At 48.7% G+C, this 15,543-nt stretch overlaps 1 protein-coding gene across 3 annotated transcripts in view; it reads right to left on the reverse strand.

The window, feature by feature from the left end:
- Positions 1-15,543, reverse strand: part of BIN3 (bridging integrator 3) — a 53,076-nt gene that overhangs the window by 26,909 nt on the left and 10,624 nt on the right. For all 3 annotated transcript variants that reach the window (XM_014522388.2, XM_006028914.3, XM_025210338.1), the window contains exons 2-4: positions 9,946-9,994; positions 3,702-3,742; positions 2,668-2,729 (exon numbers count right to left, since the gene is read on the reverse strand). In XM_014522388.2, the coding sequence (XP_014377874.1) occupies positions 2,668-2,729; positions 3,702-3,742; positions 9,946-9,994 (152 nt within the window). The remainder of the gene's footprint in view (positions 1-2,667; positions 2,730-3,701; positions 3,743-9,945; positions 9,995-15,543) is intronic.

The following is a 15,543-nucleotide window of genomic DNA, read 5'->3' on the forward strand; positions in this document are numbered from 1 at the left end:
GTGTGTGTGTGAGAGAGAGAGAGAGAGAGAGAGAGAGAGATGCGATGCAAGAGGAAGCAGCAGAAGTACCTACTAATTTGTCTGTTCTCTCAGGAGTGCTGCTGTAAGGCCAGCTGAAACGGCACCCCCACCATATGAAAGGTCAGCTTTATAAAGGATTATTTCTGTGCTAGACTAAATATCAGAAGCTAAATTCCTACCCAGTAATGGCACTTCAGATCTTAAGTCAAGGGTTAAATACTCTGTCTCATCTTTAAATCAGTTATACAGAGAACTCAGAAATTCAAGTTCCAGTGACTGCAAAGCCCAGTCCGGAACGAGCAGCTCATAACAGAGGAACAAAGCTACTGTATCCGTCCATTATCCAAATGTTAAGGGCTTAGGCATTTAAAACAGATGGAATATCATCCGTTTGTGTGACCACATCTGAGGAAGGATTTGTGCCAAAAAGGGGATGAGCTCAAAACTGTACATTCTCAGCTGGGGAAGCTACTCTGCCCCTTTACAACGCAGGGAAATCTAGGCTTTTGAATGAGTCAGGAGAGATCCTTGCAGCAGGAAGTGGTGAAAGCAACAAAGCTGGGAATAGAGAGTCTGTCCCCTCCTCTGCTGCTGGTATGCCATGCAACTCGTGCGGAGTTGATTCTCACCTCTGTGCCAGCTGCTAAACGAGGAGACTCAGTTACTTCTCATGGAGCAGCAGCCCCTGGGGAAGAGCTGCTTAAACGTCCATGCAGAACTTGGTAATGATGACATGATGAGCATCGATATTAGAGAAAAGCCATACGCAGCCTTCCATTCATAGAAAACCCCTATCTTTGAATCTCATACAGATAAACGCCGACTTTACAAGGCAGCTGTGTTGCTTGCAAAGCAGATACCTGTTCGACTCTCGCCCCCCCCCACCCCCACCATACTCTAGCCCTATACCCTGTCCAGAAGGAGAGCAAGTGACCCCTAACAGCTGCCCAGCAAGTGCTAGTTGTAAGACATGCCGAGCTCCCACTCCCATTTCCCAGCCCTGCTGATGCAGCTGGCAGGGCAGCCACCAAATCTCCCAGGAAAGCCTCAGTGCACACAAGGAAAGCTCATGCTGGGAACAAGGCCGAATCCCTCCTGGCAGGAGACAGAACCTCACCTCACCAGGTTGGCTTGGCAAATGAGTGTTTACAGGCCAAGTAAATAATTGCACCCCTCAAGAGTGAGGTACAATGGAAGAAATAAAACACTCAGGGGACCACAGCAGCCAGCCCTGCCAGGCTGCACATTGAGCTTGCTAGCTGAATACAGCTTAACTCCTTGGCTTTGGTAGCTATTGCTGGGCAAAGCAAGCATCCAGCAGTCTTCAGTGACTGTTCAGAATTAGCTTCCTCCCTCCACCCTTTGTTCACTGCCCTCCCTTCTCAGGATTTCATGCCTTTAAAACGAGAGTTCAGCTCTGGCTGGATCTGGACAGGGCCTGGGATAATTTGCAACTCTGCCATGCAGCAGAACGGAAAGAGAGTCCTCCCACAGCTCCTCTGGGGCTCAAAATGCTTCATATAAACAACGCCCACTGCAGGGGAGGGGAATCCGTTACAAGGAAAAGCTTACCAGGGGAACCCTGACAATGGACCAGTAGTCCAGGGAGGGGAACCTGTCCCCTGGGAAGGGATTCAGTCTTCAGCATGGAGTGAACATCGAGATGGGCAGGCATGGCATGAGTGTACACGTGCCTGGACAGTAGCAAACACCATTACTTCTCCCCAGCATACCTGCTCTGTCAAGTCCTGATGGTGACTGGACCAGGTCACACTAGCCTAACCCAGATCATGTGCCTTGGCTCCAACATACAATGGGACCCATGAACATAGGGGCTGTTCCAAAATGCACACTAACAGAAGATGGTTTTTCTTTGCTGTGTACCCCTAAGGCAGTCACTGAACTCTGCTGCTGCTGCCCCGCTTCAGATGGCCAAGATGAGAAGACTGAACAATGTTTGCTTAAACCCTATATCACGTGGTGTGCTCAGGCTAGTTTCCTACTGGAGAGGCTGCTAACTGAGCAGGCAGGGACTGACGTGGAGAAGATACAGACACCTGCAGGGCAGATGTCACACTGAATGCTCAGATGACAACAGCTGCAGGACTACACGGAGATGACTTGTTGACTGCTTCCTACATGGCCCACTGCTGCAAGGTCAGACCAGCCATTGGGCACAACTTGCAGGGTTACTCAACTGAGTCACAAATGCTTTTTTACGCAGTGCCATTCATAAAGTCACCCTTGCACCCTCCTCCCCCTGGGAAACAGCAAGTCATGAGACAGCAAGCTCCACGGAGCAGGAAACGTCTACAGACTTGCACTGTGCCCAATACAATGGGACTCCAGGCATTTTGTCAATGCAGTTGATAGCAATCCCAATCTTCCCGATGCAGAGGCACAAAGGGAAGTCATTTTAAAGGTTATATACAAAGCAGGGGTCCAGGATATTCAGGTTCTGTGCTATGTGACTTGCTGTACAAGGACTTCGGACAGTCCTAGATTAGGATCTCTCCAAAGGAATATTTTTTATTGAAGGAAAACCCATATGAGATCTAGGCTGTTTCCAGCTGCCACCGACATCACATGCAACCTCAAAGAAAAAAAATGTGACCCAACCCCAAGGAGTTGCATGTTGTTACATACCCACATCTGCATCTGTGCTTTTCTTCATGTCCTTCTGGAGTTTCTTGGTTTGATCTTCCAGCCTGAAAAAGGTAGGAACAAGACTAAGCTCCGAGTACAAATAAGATGACAAACAACCCATACCATATTCTTTTTCTTTATTATATAAGCTGATAGCACTTCAGGGAGTTAGGGAAAAAAAAGAAAAAGAAGAAGAGAGGACCTTCTTGCCTTTCCCTTTCATTGCAGTTTGATCCATTCTCTTTTTTGAACCCACCCTGTGATCCTGGCCCTGCCTGCCCATCCCTTTCCCAGACACCACTCCCCGCTCACACACATCCCCATCCCATCTGCCCAACCCCATGCGGGTCCTGCCCCTGGGGGCAGCTGGAAGGAGATGCCAGGGAGCGAGTCCAGCCGCTGCACCTCCCCAGCCCTACTGTATGCCTGGGGGCAGCAGGACCAGTCGGGACCAAGGAACCTGCTGCAGGCTGGACAAAATCCTTTGGCGAGCTGGATCCGGCCCCTGGGCGGTGATTTAGCCCACCCCTGATGTATAACTTAGTGCACACTGCTGTGTGACAGTCCAGAACCGGAGAGTCACGTCTCAGAGATGAGAGAAGCAGTCAATGACTTTGAGACCCACTGAATCCTTGGTCTCTCACTGAGACCAAATGCCAGGAAAGGGTCAGTCAAGTGATGAGGGTTTTCAAAGTGGAACTGAACTGAGACCCACCTGTAACCTGCTATCAGGTCAGCAGTGGCTTTTATTGACTAGCAGCCTGGGCTGACCCCAACTCCCAAGCTGACAAAGGGAGCATGCCCCCCTCATTGTTCTGCAAATACTTCTTCCCATTTGAATTATCATTATGTGGGCCCGAGCTGTTATGCTCGTTCGTCACTCCTGCCTTTCAGGATTCTCCTCAAGGCACCAAGTGCTGGTAACTGTACATCAGACCACTGTTGTAAGGCAGGACACAGTATCAGATTGTGTAAGAAGCAGACACTTGTCTTACAGACCACAGGCCCCTCACACGACACAGCAGAACACTTACTGTTGTAGTTTCCCATATTCCCTTTCAAAGTCTCTCTCCACCTGTGGGATTGAAGAGAAGCACAGTGAGCTCCTACATATCAGGAAACACAGGAGGGGGAAATCAGGGAGAAGCTTTTGCTGTTGAGCAACCTCATTTCTCCCAGCAGTAAGAAATAACCAAACTGATCTGCAAGTAGTAGCACAAAGACACCCCATGTTGAGCCACCCTTGTGTACCAAATCAATTAAAAACGTCATTTGTTGAGACACAAGTCTCCCCAAAGATATGCAATTCATTACAAGTACCAACAGATTTTTGCACTCTCCTTTGCCAATGCAGCAACAGAGCCAGCCAGGTCCAGGCGGGCATGGAGAGGGCTCGATACCCACATCCCCAGCTAGAATTTAGAAAGCGTTTACAGTTAAAAACCGATTACACCCGAGTTGCAGCCCAAGCTTCATCTGGCATTCTGGTGCACGTGTGCATGTTCCTTTAGTCCCAAAAGGAGCAGCTGGCAGAAGGATCCCCTTCTTCCTAAGAATCCAGGAACTACTTCTGTCAACAGTGTTAGTGGCAGGCTAGGCTGGCCACCTTCATGTACATGAAGGCAAGCAGTCAATTTTGAGAGGCACTCAAGTCCTGTTTTCATTAAAACGGACTTGGAAGCTGAAGGCTAAGACCCAGTGAAGACCTTACAGGGCGTTAAAAGGGCTTGGGGTTGTCATGTGGCTCAACTGCTTTACAGCTGCTGTTTGAATGGCTGCTCTTACTCTGCAGAAGAAAGAGCTACATAACTCTACCTTAGCCCACATGATGGCAGTTTCCCCTCTTACCATGGGCTACCTTTGGGTGCACAGCTTTTTCCATTTTAGATGCTAGGGGAACTAATCTTTAGCCTGCAACCTATAAGAAACAAGTCTTCAGCAAAAAGATACTGAGCTTAGGCCTTTCCTTACCCTAGGTTACTACTAGGGTCCCCAAGCCCTCTCAAATTCCACTGCTTAACCCCTCTGTAAAAAGGTCTCCTAGAGCATGGGGTGGAAAGCAGTCAGTTCAACTATTTAATTCACAGTAGTACCCTTAGTACTAGAGGCACTTTCCAAAGTGCTGAAATCAAGTTGCAACCCCTGGGGGGGAAAAAAGTGTATTATTTAAGTCTTCCAAGCAGAGCAGATTGGGGATGATGGCTCATGCCAAGGAGGTAAAATGCTTAGAGGTACTTTGAGGGACTGTTTAACACTTACTTAAACATTCATTCCACACCTCATTGACCAATTAAGCAAATGGATTTCAATTGAGCAGCCAAGAGTAAACACGCGTGCTTCTGTTCTCATGGGATCAGCCCTGGGTTTTTGTTATTAAGTCACCACCGCTATTATACAAGCAACAAATCCTTGCATGCAGACAGAGACCAGAATGGATGAGAGTATTTACAAACCTCTAGGCTGTTTCCAGCTTTCAAGGAAAAAGAAGAAAAAAAAAAAATCTAGCCTCACAGCAGTCAAACATGGCTCGAGGAAGAGCCTTCCCACTTGATTTCTTATTAGAGTTGCTGCAAGATGAGCAACATTTTAAACAGGGCTCTCAACTCCCTTTCATAGGTATCATCTTGATTTGCAAATGCAGTCAGAACTGGTCACCATTCCAGTCTAAAGGCTGAAAAGAGAGTTTGCTGAACTTCCCCCTGGACAGGTGTCCAACTCATACCATCACTGCTGGTACACACATTGGCAGGCTCTGTAGACCAAAAAGCTCCAGAGACCGCACTCCCTTTCTCACTGCTAAAAATGGTCCCTCCAGAAAAGGCGTGCAGTGAGGGGGCAGCTCACACGGCTAACGCCTGGCTCACAGTTCTGCAAAAATCCACGGCAGCTGGTGCCTCGAGGTCAGGTAACCAGCACATAGTAAAGCCACCCTGTATTTCTATGGCTGTCCCGCTGTAAAAATAACCAAGTGCCACATTCTATTTATGTCTGTGCAAAGTGGCTTGGTTGCAGAGCAAAGGGGGTTGGCCTGACTCAGAGCCATGTCCTTTGAAGGCTGGTGGTCTTATTCCCCCAGCTCTCTGCACAAAGCTCCATCCAGACAGACCAGTCAGCGTTATCTCCCTTATGGTTTGATCAACAGATTTCTTTGAAAGCCTAGGGTGCTTGGGCTAGTCATGGGACGACACCAACCCGAGAGATGCAGGGTCTTCCCCCCGACACCACCACTCATTTGGTGTGCCATGTCAGGGTGACAGCCGTCTCACCTGAATATTGTGATGCTGGAGATGCATCTCATCACGCCAGCACTTCAAAACTACCCTCTCTAGTCACCTCCCTGGTGACAGCGACACAGACAGCTGGCCAAGCCTTGCTTACTGTGCACCCCCACAGTAACAGTTGCCTACCAGTCATTGCATTCTGCCCACTGACATGCCTCTACCAGCTATTATTAAAGTCCTATTTGCATTGTGCTAGCATCACAGACCCCAATCAAATGAGGGCTCCATCACATGATACAAATCAGCCCCTACCCCAGGTATTCACTATCTGGATTTACCCAAACACAACAGGCAGATGAATAAAAATGGAGTGGATAAGGAGGACCAGGCAGAAGAGAACCCTACACATCTGGCCAGTACAGGAGGCTCATACCCGCAGCACCAGCATCCAAGCTTACAGCCTATGCACTCCCCACACTGAACGTGAAGAGCTATTGATAGAATGAGCAAACAAGAAGCGCCGGTTAAGGGAAACCCCGACACCCTACATTATCTTGCATGTTATGGAAAGTAATGTCAGGAGCAAGCATGGTAGGCAGCTTCAAGTCAACATCTGTTTCAGAACCAAGATGCTTTCCCTTCCAGGCACCCTGCTTGGCTGCTGGAGAGTTACTTGAAAGTGCAGATCCACAAATTTTACATTTAAAGGCTCTTAAAAAAAACCAAACCAAAAAAAACCCACAAAAACTCTCTTTGCTGTGCATTACCTTGTTTTGCCAACAGGGGGAAGAAATGGAGGTGTCAAGCTTCAGGCCTTCCAGCTGCAACAGACTTCTCTACCTTCAGGGCACTATCCTAGGCAGTGCCATGGAGGCAAGGCAGTTAACGCAAGGCGCTGCCAGCACTACAAAGGGATGGAAATCAGGGACCGAGAAGGCTCCTTACTCCCCCCCGCCCGCTGAGTTGGTTTCTCTTCCTGGAGGAGGTGCCCTCTCTGGTTTCTACGTGGCACCGTTCCACGGGACTCTGACTCTTTATGGGACTTGGGAACAAGAGAAAAGCCTGTGTAGTTAAGCCAGAAATTCTGTCATAACCTCAAGTTTCTGCTGGGCATTTGCCATCTCATCAACACACTGAAGACGCCAGACAAAGGAATGTGTGTGCATAAACTGGGCGCAGTAAACAATTAGCCCTAGACACAATATCCCTTTTGTAGAGTGCCTTGAGCTACAATCATGCTGAAGCCCGGACACGAGCAGTTCTGACCCCAATTAGGATATCACAGGCTTTACAAAGCAACCAGTCACACCTACCCATCTCCTAGCGGGGTTGCAAGTGGACAAGTTGTGCCAACAAGCAAAGCTGCTCTTGTGGCCTCCCACGGCACGCAGCTTTAAGGCAGAGGGACACTGCCAGGAGCTGGAAGGGAAGCTACCTAACTGAGCCTCCAGTGTCACAGTAACAGCGCGGCCATGTCAAGGGGAAATGAACTCCATGACCAGTTTCACTGCGGTGAAGTCCTGGTTACAATGAAGCTCAGTTATAATGAAGCCCTGTGTTTCCTGAGGCCTGTGGATAAGTCAAGGAAGTGAGGTCAAACAACCTCGCCAAACCACAACCCAGGTCCCTGCGCTCTGGACATTTCTTGCCAGGCTGACTCACTGGCCAGCCCACGGTGCACTGAGGGAAGGCTGCATCCTGAGCAGCTCAAGCCCACAGCCTAGGGGCCGAAGGGAGGGAGGGAGGGGAGAACCCAACCAGCTCCCCAAGACTGTTGTGGAAGGGGGAAAAGAAACAAAAGAGGGCTGGATTTGCCCAGCAGTGGGTGGGAGCCTGTGCTCCGAGGTTGGGGCTTCCTGGGACAAAAGTAGCTCCACTTTTCTGCCAGCTGCCAGCTCAGATAACCAGGTCCCTAGTGAAGAGCGTGGCACAACCCCAGGGTGACACAGGTGAAGTCAAGGCAGCTGGGTTGTGTTGCAGCTTGAGAGACAACTACAGTCCTGGCTTGAGCATAACCTCTGCTCAGAATGAAGTTGTCCTGGGGGAAGGAGAGGCAGGAACTTGCCTCTGCTCCAAGAGGCTTCCCCCACCCTTTGGATTCAGACCAGCATTCAGCACAGTTACAGCTCCAACAGCTTTACCTCCTATCACTGGGCGTTAGTTTAACTGGGCTGCAATACTTGTGGTCCCGCTCTGTATCCTCCTACCCAGTCTCCTTGCCTCTGTACAAGCTCAGTGACAGCTGCTCTTCTCAAGGGAAGAGGAGGGGAGAAACTATTCTGTCTGGAACTGGATTTGTCCAGGTGAAGGGTAGAAACAAAGCAAAGCAGTGACATGTCGGAGGGGTAGGAGATCAGAGCGGCTCATCAGCCGATTTTCTACAGGGGCTTCCTTCTACCCGGAGAGCTAAAACGGCACTGACACTTTGCCCTTCTTTAAGACATGAGCAGCAAGTGGGCACAGGGAGTCATGACTCATTGCTGCTGCAGCCCAGTCAAATGACTTTCCAGTTCTACTACGAGCCTCGCATTCATACTAGCACTGGCTTCTTTTCAACCAAAAATCTGTGGCAAGCCAGGCCCGCTGCATCCAAGCAACTCTCCCTCTCCCATTTGGAGTTGCCTGCTCTGGAAGGAGCCAAAAGCTAGTTCTGACAACTGCTCCTTTATTTTTGTGGTGCCATCCTGCGAGTGGGAGACCCACCCTGAAACCACTTCCTTTCCCAGCAGCTCTGGATGCAGCCTTGCAGATGCTACAGTGGCCCACTTCCTGCAGCAGGCTCCAGAGGCCAACATCTGGAACATAATGGACAGCTAAAAGAGAGTCAGCACCGCTGCTCACACAAGCCTGCACAGATGGCATGTCTCAGCCTGCGACTGGGACATAAGCTTAGAGGCCAAAGTGAGCTGGAGCTACAAAGCAGCCCAACCCTCTCAGACCACGAAGCTGAGGCGAGCGCAAGGCAGAACATCAGCTTCCCAGGGGAGACTGGTGGTTTCCTGTCATTTGTACTCTTTTGAAGGACTGCACTTCACACTTACTCTGTGAGGTTACATGGCTCCATGTTTCCTGTTCTCCACACATTTGCCCCAAGACCATTGTGACCATTAGTTAGATGGCAGGCCATAAGCCAGCCCATGCTGAGCAACTATGCCACTGAAACAGATTCATGGCACTTCTTCAGCATTCGGGGAATTGAGGGAGAGAGAAGGGGAAGCCGACCAGAGTTATTGGTTCCTTAATTTTTGCCTCCTGGATACTTCAACCTTGACAGATGTGACGCAGCATAACAGCTGGCCTAGCCTTGCCAGATTCAAGATCAGGTTCACCAATCCATACAGGGGCTCAGCTCCCAGCTTGGCTATCAAGATCATGACCACAACAGGCACAGTTAGGACACTTGGTAAGACAGATACACAGGTTAGTTCAAGGACAGCACCGGAGAGTGGGATGCTTGCACAGGACAGAGGTCACCTGCTTAAGGAGGGGAAGATACCAGAGCATACTACAAAGAACAACGCTTGAAGCAGGTCTTTCCAGTGTCTCCAAAGGAAAAAACGCTTTCCGCATCTGCTTCTGCAGCAAGCGCTGCGCAGCACAAATTGAGTTCGCACCCGAACACAGCAGCGCAGCTCCCTCCAATAAGCCTTCCTTTGGAAACAGTTATATTCAGCGATCTGAACCACTCCTCCTCCTCCATCTGCTCAGAGAGGAGGAACAAACAAGCCATTGCTGAAAGGAGGAAGGAAGGAAGAAAGGAAGGAAGGAAGGAAGCAAGCATGCTCAGCCATGTCCTAGGAAAGCAGTGCCAGGGTGAGCGAACCCCCTCCTCTCCGAGGGACTGATTGCAGCCCCGAGTACTCCAGCTCCTTGGGACTCCCCGTTGCTCCCAGGGCGGGTTGGTCACACACACAGCAACAGGTTCTGCTCACTCACACTTCCCTCCCACGGGCATGCACATAGGAAAAAAAAATGGGACGAGTTAAAGTGCTGGCTTGACTCATCAGCCACATGATCAAGGACGAGATCTAAAAAAAGGGGGAATCGGTTTACTCACAGTCTTGGGTACAATCTGTTTCTTGGGCTGCCCGAGCTTGAACGGAATCCTGGAAAAAGAGATAAGGGATATGTAAGCATACAAGAGCCGGCCTCCAAGGCAACAGGAGGGACACCCCCTCCGTCCCGTGTTCCTTAAACTCCATGGAGAAGACCAGCTGCGTTCAGTGCAGCGTTCCCCCAGACCCAAGGGCTGCAAGTGCACAGCCCCTTTTTTTGATACCTATGCAGCATTTTTTTTGATCCTTACAGCATTGCCAGCTGAGTCTCCTTCAGCAAGTGAAAACCCCATGCCCGCCCGCTCAGCACCCTAGTAACACCAAAATGGGCTTTGGCTGCTGCAAGGATGCCTTGGCTGAGCAGACAGCTGAAGAAAAGGTTTAAGTGTTAACACCAAATCTAAAGGGTGAGCGAGAGGTAAAAAAAAAAAAAAAAGCTGCAAGTGCTTAGAAAGACATTCAAAAAAGACAGTCCAAGTGTCTGGAGTTGCTTCAAAGGAGTTTTTCCCTGATACAACAGCTGTAGGAATGGCTCACCTGCCAGCTCAGCAGCGTTCATTCTTAAAAACTTTCATGTGCTTGTTTGTACAATCTGGGTGACCTAAATTGTTACCTCCCCACTAGCTTGTGCGAGGAGAAAGAGCGCTCATAGACTACACCGCTCTAAGGCTTTTGGCTTGGTCACTTATTTGACAGCTGCAATGAGCAAACTCGTTTCAAAGTTACCTTCTTTCCTCAATAGCCAACGAAATAAAAAGCCCACATGCAAACACTGGTAATTTGTCGACCACCTTTAATGTATTACAGGAATGTAGAGGGATGTTGTCAGGGTAAATTACGTGGTCCAAAATTTTTTCACCACTTAAGTAACCAGCTGGGTTACACAGTGTGCAGGTTACACAGCAGGCCATTATCTGAAGACAGAATGTGGTCACATTAAAAAGAAAAAGAGAGGAAATCTCTTTACACAGGATTTTTCCCAACTAGGTCAGATCAGCAGCTCCTCTAGAAGAATATCCTGTCTGCAAACTACCGCCTGTACCAGATGCTCCATAGCAAGAAATACACCGCCCCCCACCCCGGGCCATTGCGACTTCTCAGTTTCCCTACCCCCCACAATTTAAGTTAAACTCCATTGCCTTCATTTTGGATAATAAAAGCAGGCAAGTTCATTTCCTATCTGTCCCTAATTAGTTTCACATACAAGAACCCATGCGCAGAAGCTGCAGGCAATGCAAGGAAGATGGTTCATTCTTACAATAATTTACAGGCAGTCCTTGGACTTACAACACAATTGGTTCCTGAAAACTACCTCTTAAGTCGAAACGTTGCAACTCGGAACCATTTTCCCATAGGAAACAATGTTATAAATGGGGAATTGGCTCCTGAGCCAAGGCCCAATGCCCTATTTTCACCAAAAATAACCACGAATTTTGTACTCAATCAATTACAGATGAGTAATATAGTTACATTAACATATTTATACTGTAAATAGCAATCATATTGATATGGAAGGATTTCTTTGAGGTGACTTTTTGAAGGGCTCTTGGTTGGACTTTTTGAAGGGTTTTTGGCTGGCGTCTTCTCAGGAGTCCTGGCTGCAGGTTTTTCTGGAGTCCTGGCTGCTTTCTTAAAGAAAGTGTCCAAGGAAGTTTGGACAGATGCTCTCCAGGGAGATGGGCAATGCAGGGAACTTGTTCATTGGCGTGGCATCGCACCGGATCAAGCATTGTAAAGTCAAAACTGACGTCAGAAACTTGCAATAGGGTGTCAATTTATGAAAGTTTTAAGTGCAAAACATTGCAAGTCGAGGACTGCCTGTATTTTTAGCCCACCCGGTTTTTGTTAGGGTTCCACGGTGTCAAGCCCATTCTGACCAACACCTAACTGTTTGGACAAAGCTGCCGGGTGTCAGTCTGCAAAACCTTCCAAAAAAGCATGGGCTGCGTACTGTGACATCAAGCCATATATAATCCAAGGGAAGCAAGAGAGATGTCGCCCGGTAGCCTGATCCCGCCTGGCTTCCTTTGAGCCAATCCTTGTCACTGTTTTCTAACCAGTGGTATAATTAGCCACCGAGGAGAAAAACCTCAACTAAAACCCATCCCAGCCTGCCCCCTGCACAGAGCGCGAGCCAACCTGAGTCACAAAAGTTGAAAATTTCAAGTTTCTGGAGCACTTCCTGTTTATTGTTCTCAGCTGATGCAATTTTAGGCTATTAACCCTTTCCCATTCCTCGGCCACCATGAATCATCCTTCTTTTATAAACAAACAATCGTCTGGCATATAATTACAGCAGCACTCGCTGGATACGATGCCTTGGCGGAAGGAGGACAATAACGCAGGATTTCTTCCAAGGCGGGTCAAAAAAAATGGGTCAGCTCCCTGTCTGCCTCTCCCCAAATTGGCCACACAATGGGGGTCAATAGAGCCAGGTGCCTCCAACAGAGGCAGACACATGGCAACATAAGACGTTCACAGATGGGGCAACCAGAAACCACTATCAGCCATCACCTTTGGGGAGAAGCTGGCTACAAAACACCTGAGGGGTGAAGAAGCAGGGCAGAGGAGAGAAGCCAAATAGCCTAACACAGCTGCAGCATCTGGACCTGCCGTGCCCAGAAGCCTTGCGGAGGAGCCCTTCCAGCAAGCCTTGCTCGGAGACCATGTAGAGCCCCAACAAGGAGACTGGAGAAGCTAAATAGTGAGCAAAGAACCTGTGTGCAAGTAAACTCCTTTCCAGTGACATACATAACACGCAGCTGCCTGGGGGGTGCCTGGAGGCCCTGGGTATCTTTGATGCTGCGCTGCAGGAAACTACTTGGAAAAAATTAAAACACCTCCTGCTAATATTCCCACCAAGGCTCTCTAAGTCTTGATCCTCCTTTTGGCAGGCAGTGCACTGACTGGGCATTTGTGGTAGAGAAAGGAAGGGGAAAGTTGCCTATATGCCTACTCCCCTATTCTGTAGGTCGGTCTTTACATGGCATCATAGCCCAGATGTGGCATGGAGTAATATGGGGGAGGAGGGTCTCCCTATTTGAATGGGATTAGTTTAGCTTTCAAGCTGCAATGAGAACTGTGTGACGAGTAAAACAGAAAAAAAGGAAAACGAGAAGCGCTCCTTGCCCTGAAGACTTAGCAGGCACCATCATACTCAACAAAGGCTGCGCCTGATTAGAGATAATTATTTCTCTGCTCTTAATGGTTAATCTTAGTTAACGCACAAGTAAACAGAAATTTAAATACAGGCCCATTACAGACGCTCCGAGACACCAACAGCCACAGGGAAACACTGAAAAGGAGATGCTGTGAACAAACCCATCTGGAACAGAAAGCGGGACCAGCAGGTTAGGGGGGGAAAAAACGAAAGTATGTGGCAGTGCCAAGGTGTGACATTGGGGCATGCATTTCACATGTGCACACGCACACACCCCTGCTTTCCTGCGAGACGGATGTACGTGTGTGATATAAGCCATTATTAAAGCATGACCTCGCACCACTTAACCGAATCAGCCTCCTCAGCCCAAGACCCTGAGAAGCCCCAACTGGTGTCAACTCAAAGGACAGGGGCTTCCCCCCAGAAAACCTCCATGCTGCTCTGGACAGTCTAACAAGACTAAGGGAACCTCCCTCCCTCCCACACCCACCTGCCCAACAAGACTGTCACAGTAAAAATTAGGTAAATTCCAGTAACGCAACAGGGATGCCGAAAGCCGACGGGAACAAGTCACATGTACGGGGCCCTGGATCTTCGTGCTCCTAATAGGCCAAGCCCAGGAATTCAGATCACAGACAACTGGTGATTTATGTAACAGCTAATTGCAGGATGGAAAGGGAAGGAGGAAGCAGGGCTCACACCAAAGAGTATTTCAGGTCTTCTGAAGCACCTGGGTAATGTGGCTGAGCTTAGCTGATAATACTCCTTCCTCCTACCTTTACCCTGAGCTGACACCAGCTACTTTAAGGCTTGCCGGTCCTCCTCAAGCCAAACTATAACAAAGCGAGCAGCTTGGGTCAAATTGTGGCTTAATGGGATGAAGCCATCCTGTTCCAGCCAGAGTGCCATCCTCCTTGCATGGGCACTGCGCAGCACAAGCACATGGATGCCCAATATTCTTACAGCACATCTCATTTAAGGGAAGATTTTTTTGCATTGCCAAAAGGAAACAGCCACATTTTTCATCCAGAACAAGAAAAAGTCAACAAGATGTTCAACCAATTACGCTTGGAAAGTATAAATTTCTATTAGCATCCTGATGCCACTTGCCTAATTGCATCTGTTCAGTAGAACACAACCAACCTTGTCCATGAAACGTCTCCTCGCCCCACCTCTTCCCTGCACATACAAAAAACTTATTCTACTGAGCGTCTTCTCCTGGTTTCTGAATCTCTGCCTTTTCATGAGGCTCAGTAAAAAATAATAATAATAATAAAATTGCGGAGGTATTAAAACAAGGAAGCAGAAAGATTAGAAGCACTGATATTATTTGAGATCTGAGGTTACCTGACACACTTGCAACTGCATTGCAAAGCTTCAACAAGGTGCTGCTGGCAGCTGAGAGGTACTCCAATGATTTGACCACAAGCCCAGCACCAGCTCTGCCCAGGTCTAACACGTGCTGGCTTGCCTTGGCCAGGTCACATTGCATCAGTTTTCCCCATCTCTAAACTAAAGATAAGTCGCCTCTGAGAGAGACGCTGCCAAGACTCAGACGGGTCATACTGCCTTAGGAACCAGAGTCTCCAGATATTATTCTGTCTAAATACCAAGAGGATGGGCACAGCAGAAATGCATCCGACACGCAGGGACAACATTTCACATCCATCTTTCAATGCATGTTACAGACAGCCATAGACACTAACCCTAGGAAAATCAGGACATATTGTATGTAGCTTGGAGAACATGTGCAATTCTTCCTGTTGAGAGGATGCTGGGGTTGTGTTTGGGGTGTGAAGTCATGTTAATAAACAGCATGGGCAAGCTGAGTCATCCAGAGGATTTCCACTCTGGTCAGATATGGTCATTTATCACCCCAAGCAGCAGCAACGCCATCCAGATTCCTGGTCTCACTCCTCAGACTGGCAGAAAGAAGGAAGATCTTGGAATTGCAGAAGGGAGGCTCACCACACCACTAAAAGGATGGGGTGGGAATGGTAGGAAGCAGGGAAAAAAGTGTGGGTGGGTAGAGAAGCCTGAAAGCATCTCCTCCACAGGGATGTGGAGGAAACCCTGGAGGTGGGATGCAGCCATGACCCACGTCCTGGGAAGTTCCCCTAGCCACACACTAGATTTACTTGGCCATCCCACGTGCGCACACAGGCTCACATACCCAAAGGCCGTCTCCGTTGCCTGCTGGATTCATCTGTAACTGAGTGCAGCCAGCAGAGGAGCTCTGCTGGGAAGCAAATTTCAACATACACTGCTCCTCTTTACCCCTGCAAGCCCTTCCACTTAGGAACAGCCCAATGAAAATTGTATCAAAACATTTAAAGTAGAAAGGCACTTGGGATCTACTCTACTGCCCTGCAGGGTGTTCTAACAAGGACACAAGTTCCAGATCAATCTTGGCCGCTCTTGCTACTCACTGAGTAGGGAA

The sequence above is a fragment of the Alligator sinensis genome, unplaced genomic scaffold (genome assembly GCF_000455745.1).
Source record: "Alligator sinensis unplaced genomic scaffold, ASM45574v1 scaffold722_1, whole genome shotgun sequence".
NCBI classification, from domain to species: Eukaryota; Metazoa; Chordata; order Crocodylia; family Alligatoridae; genus Alligator; species Alligator sinensis.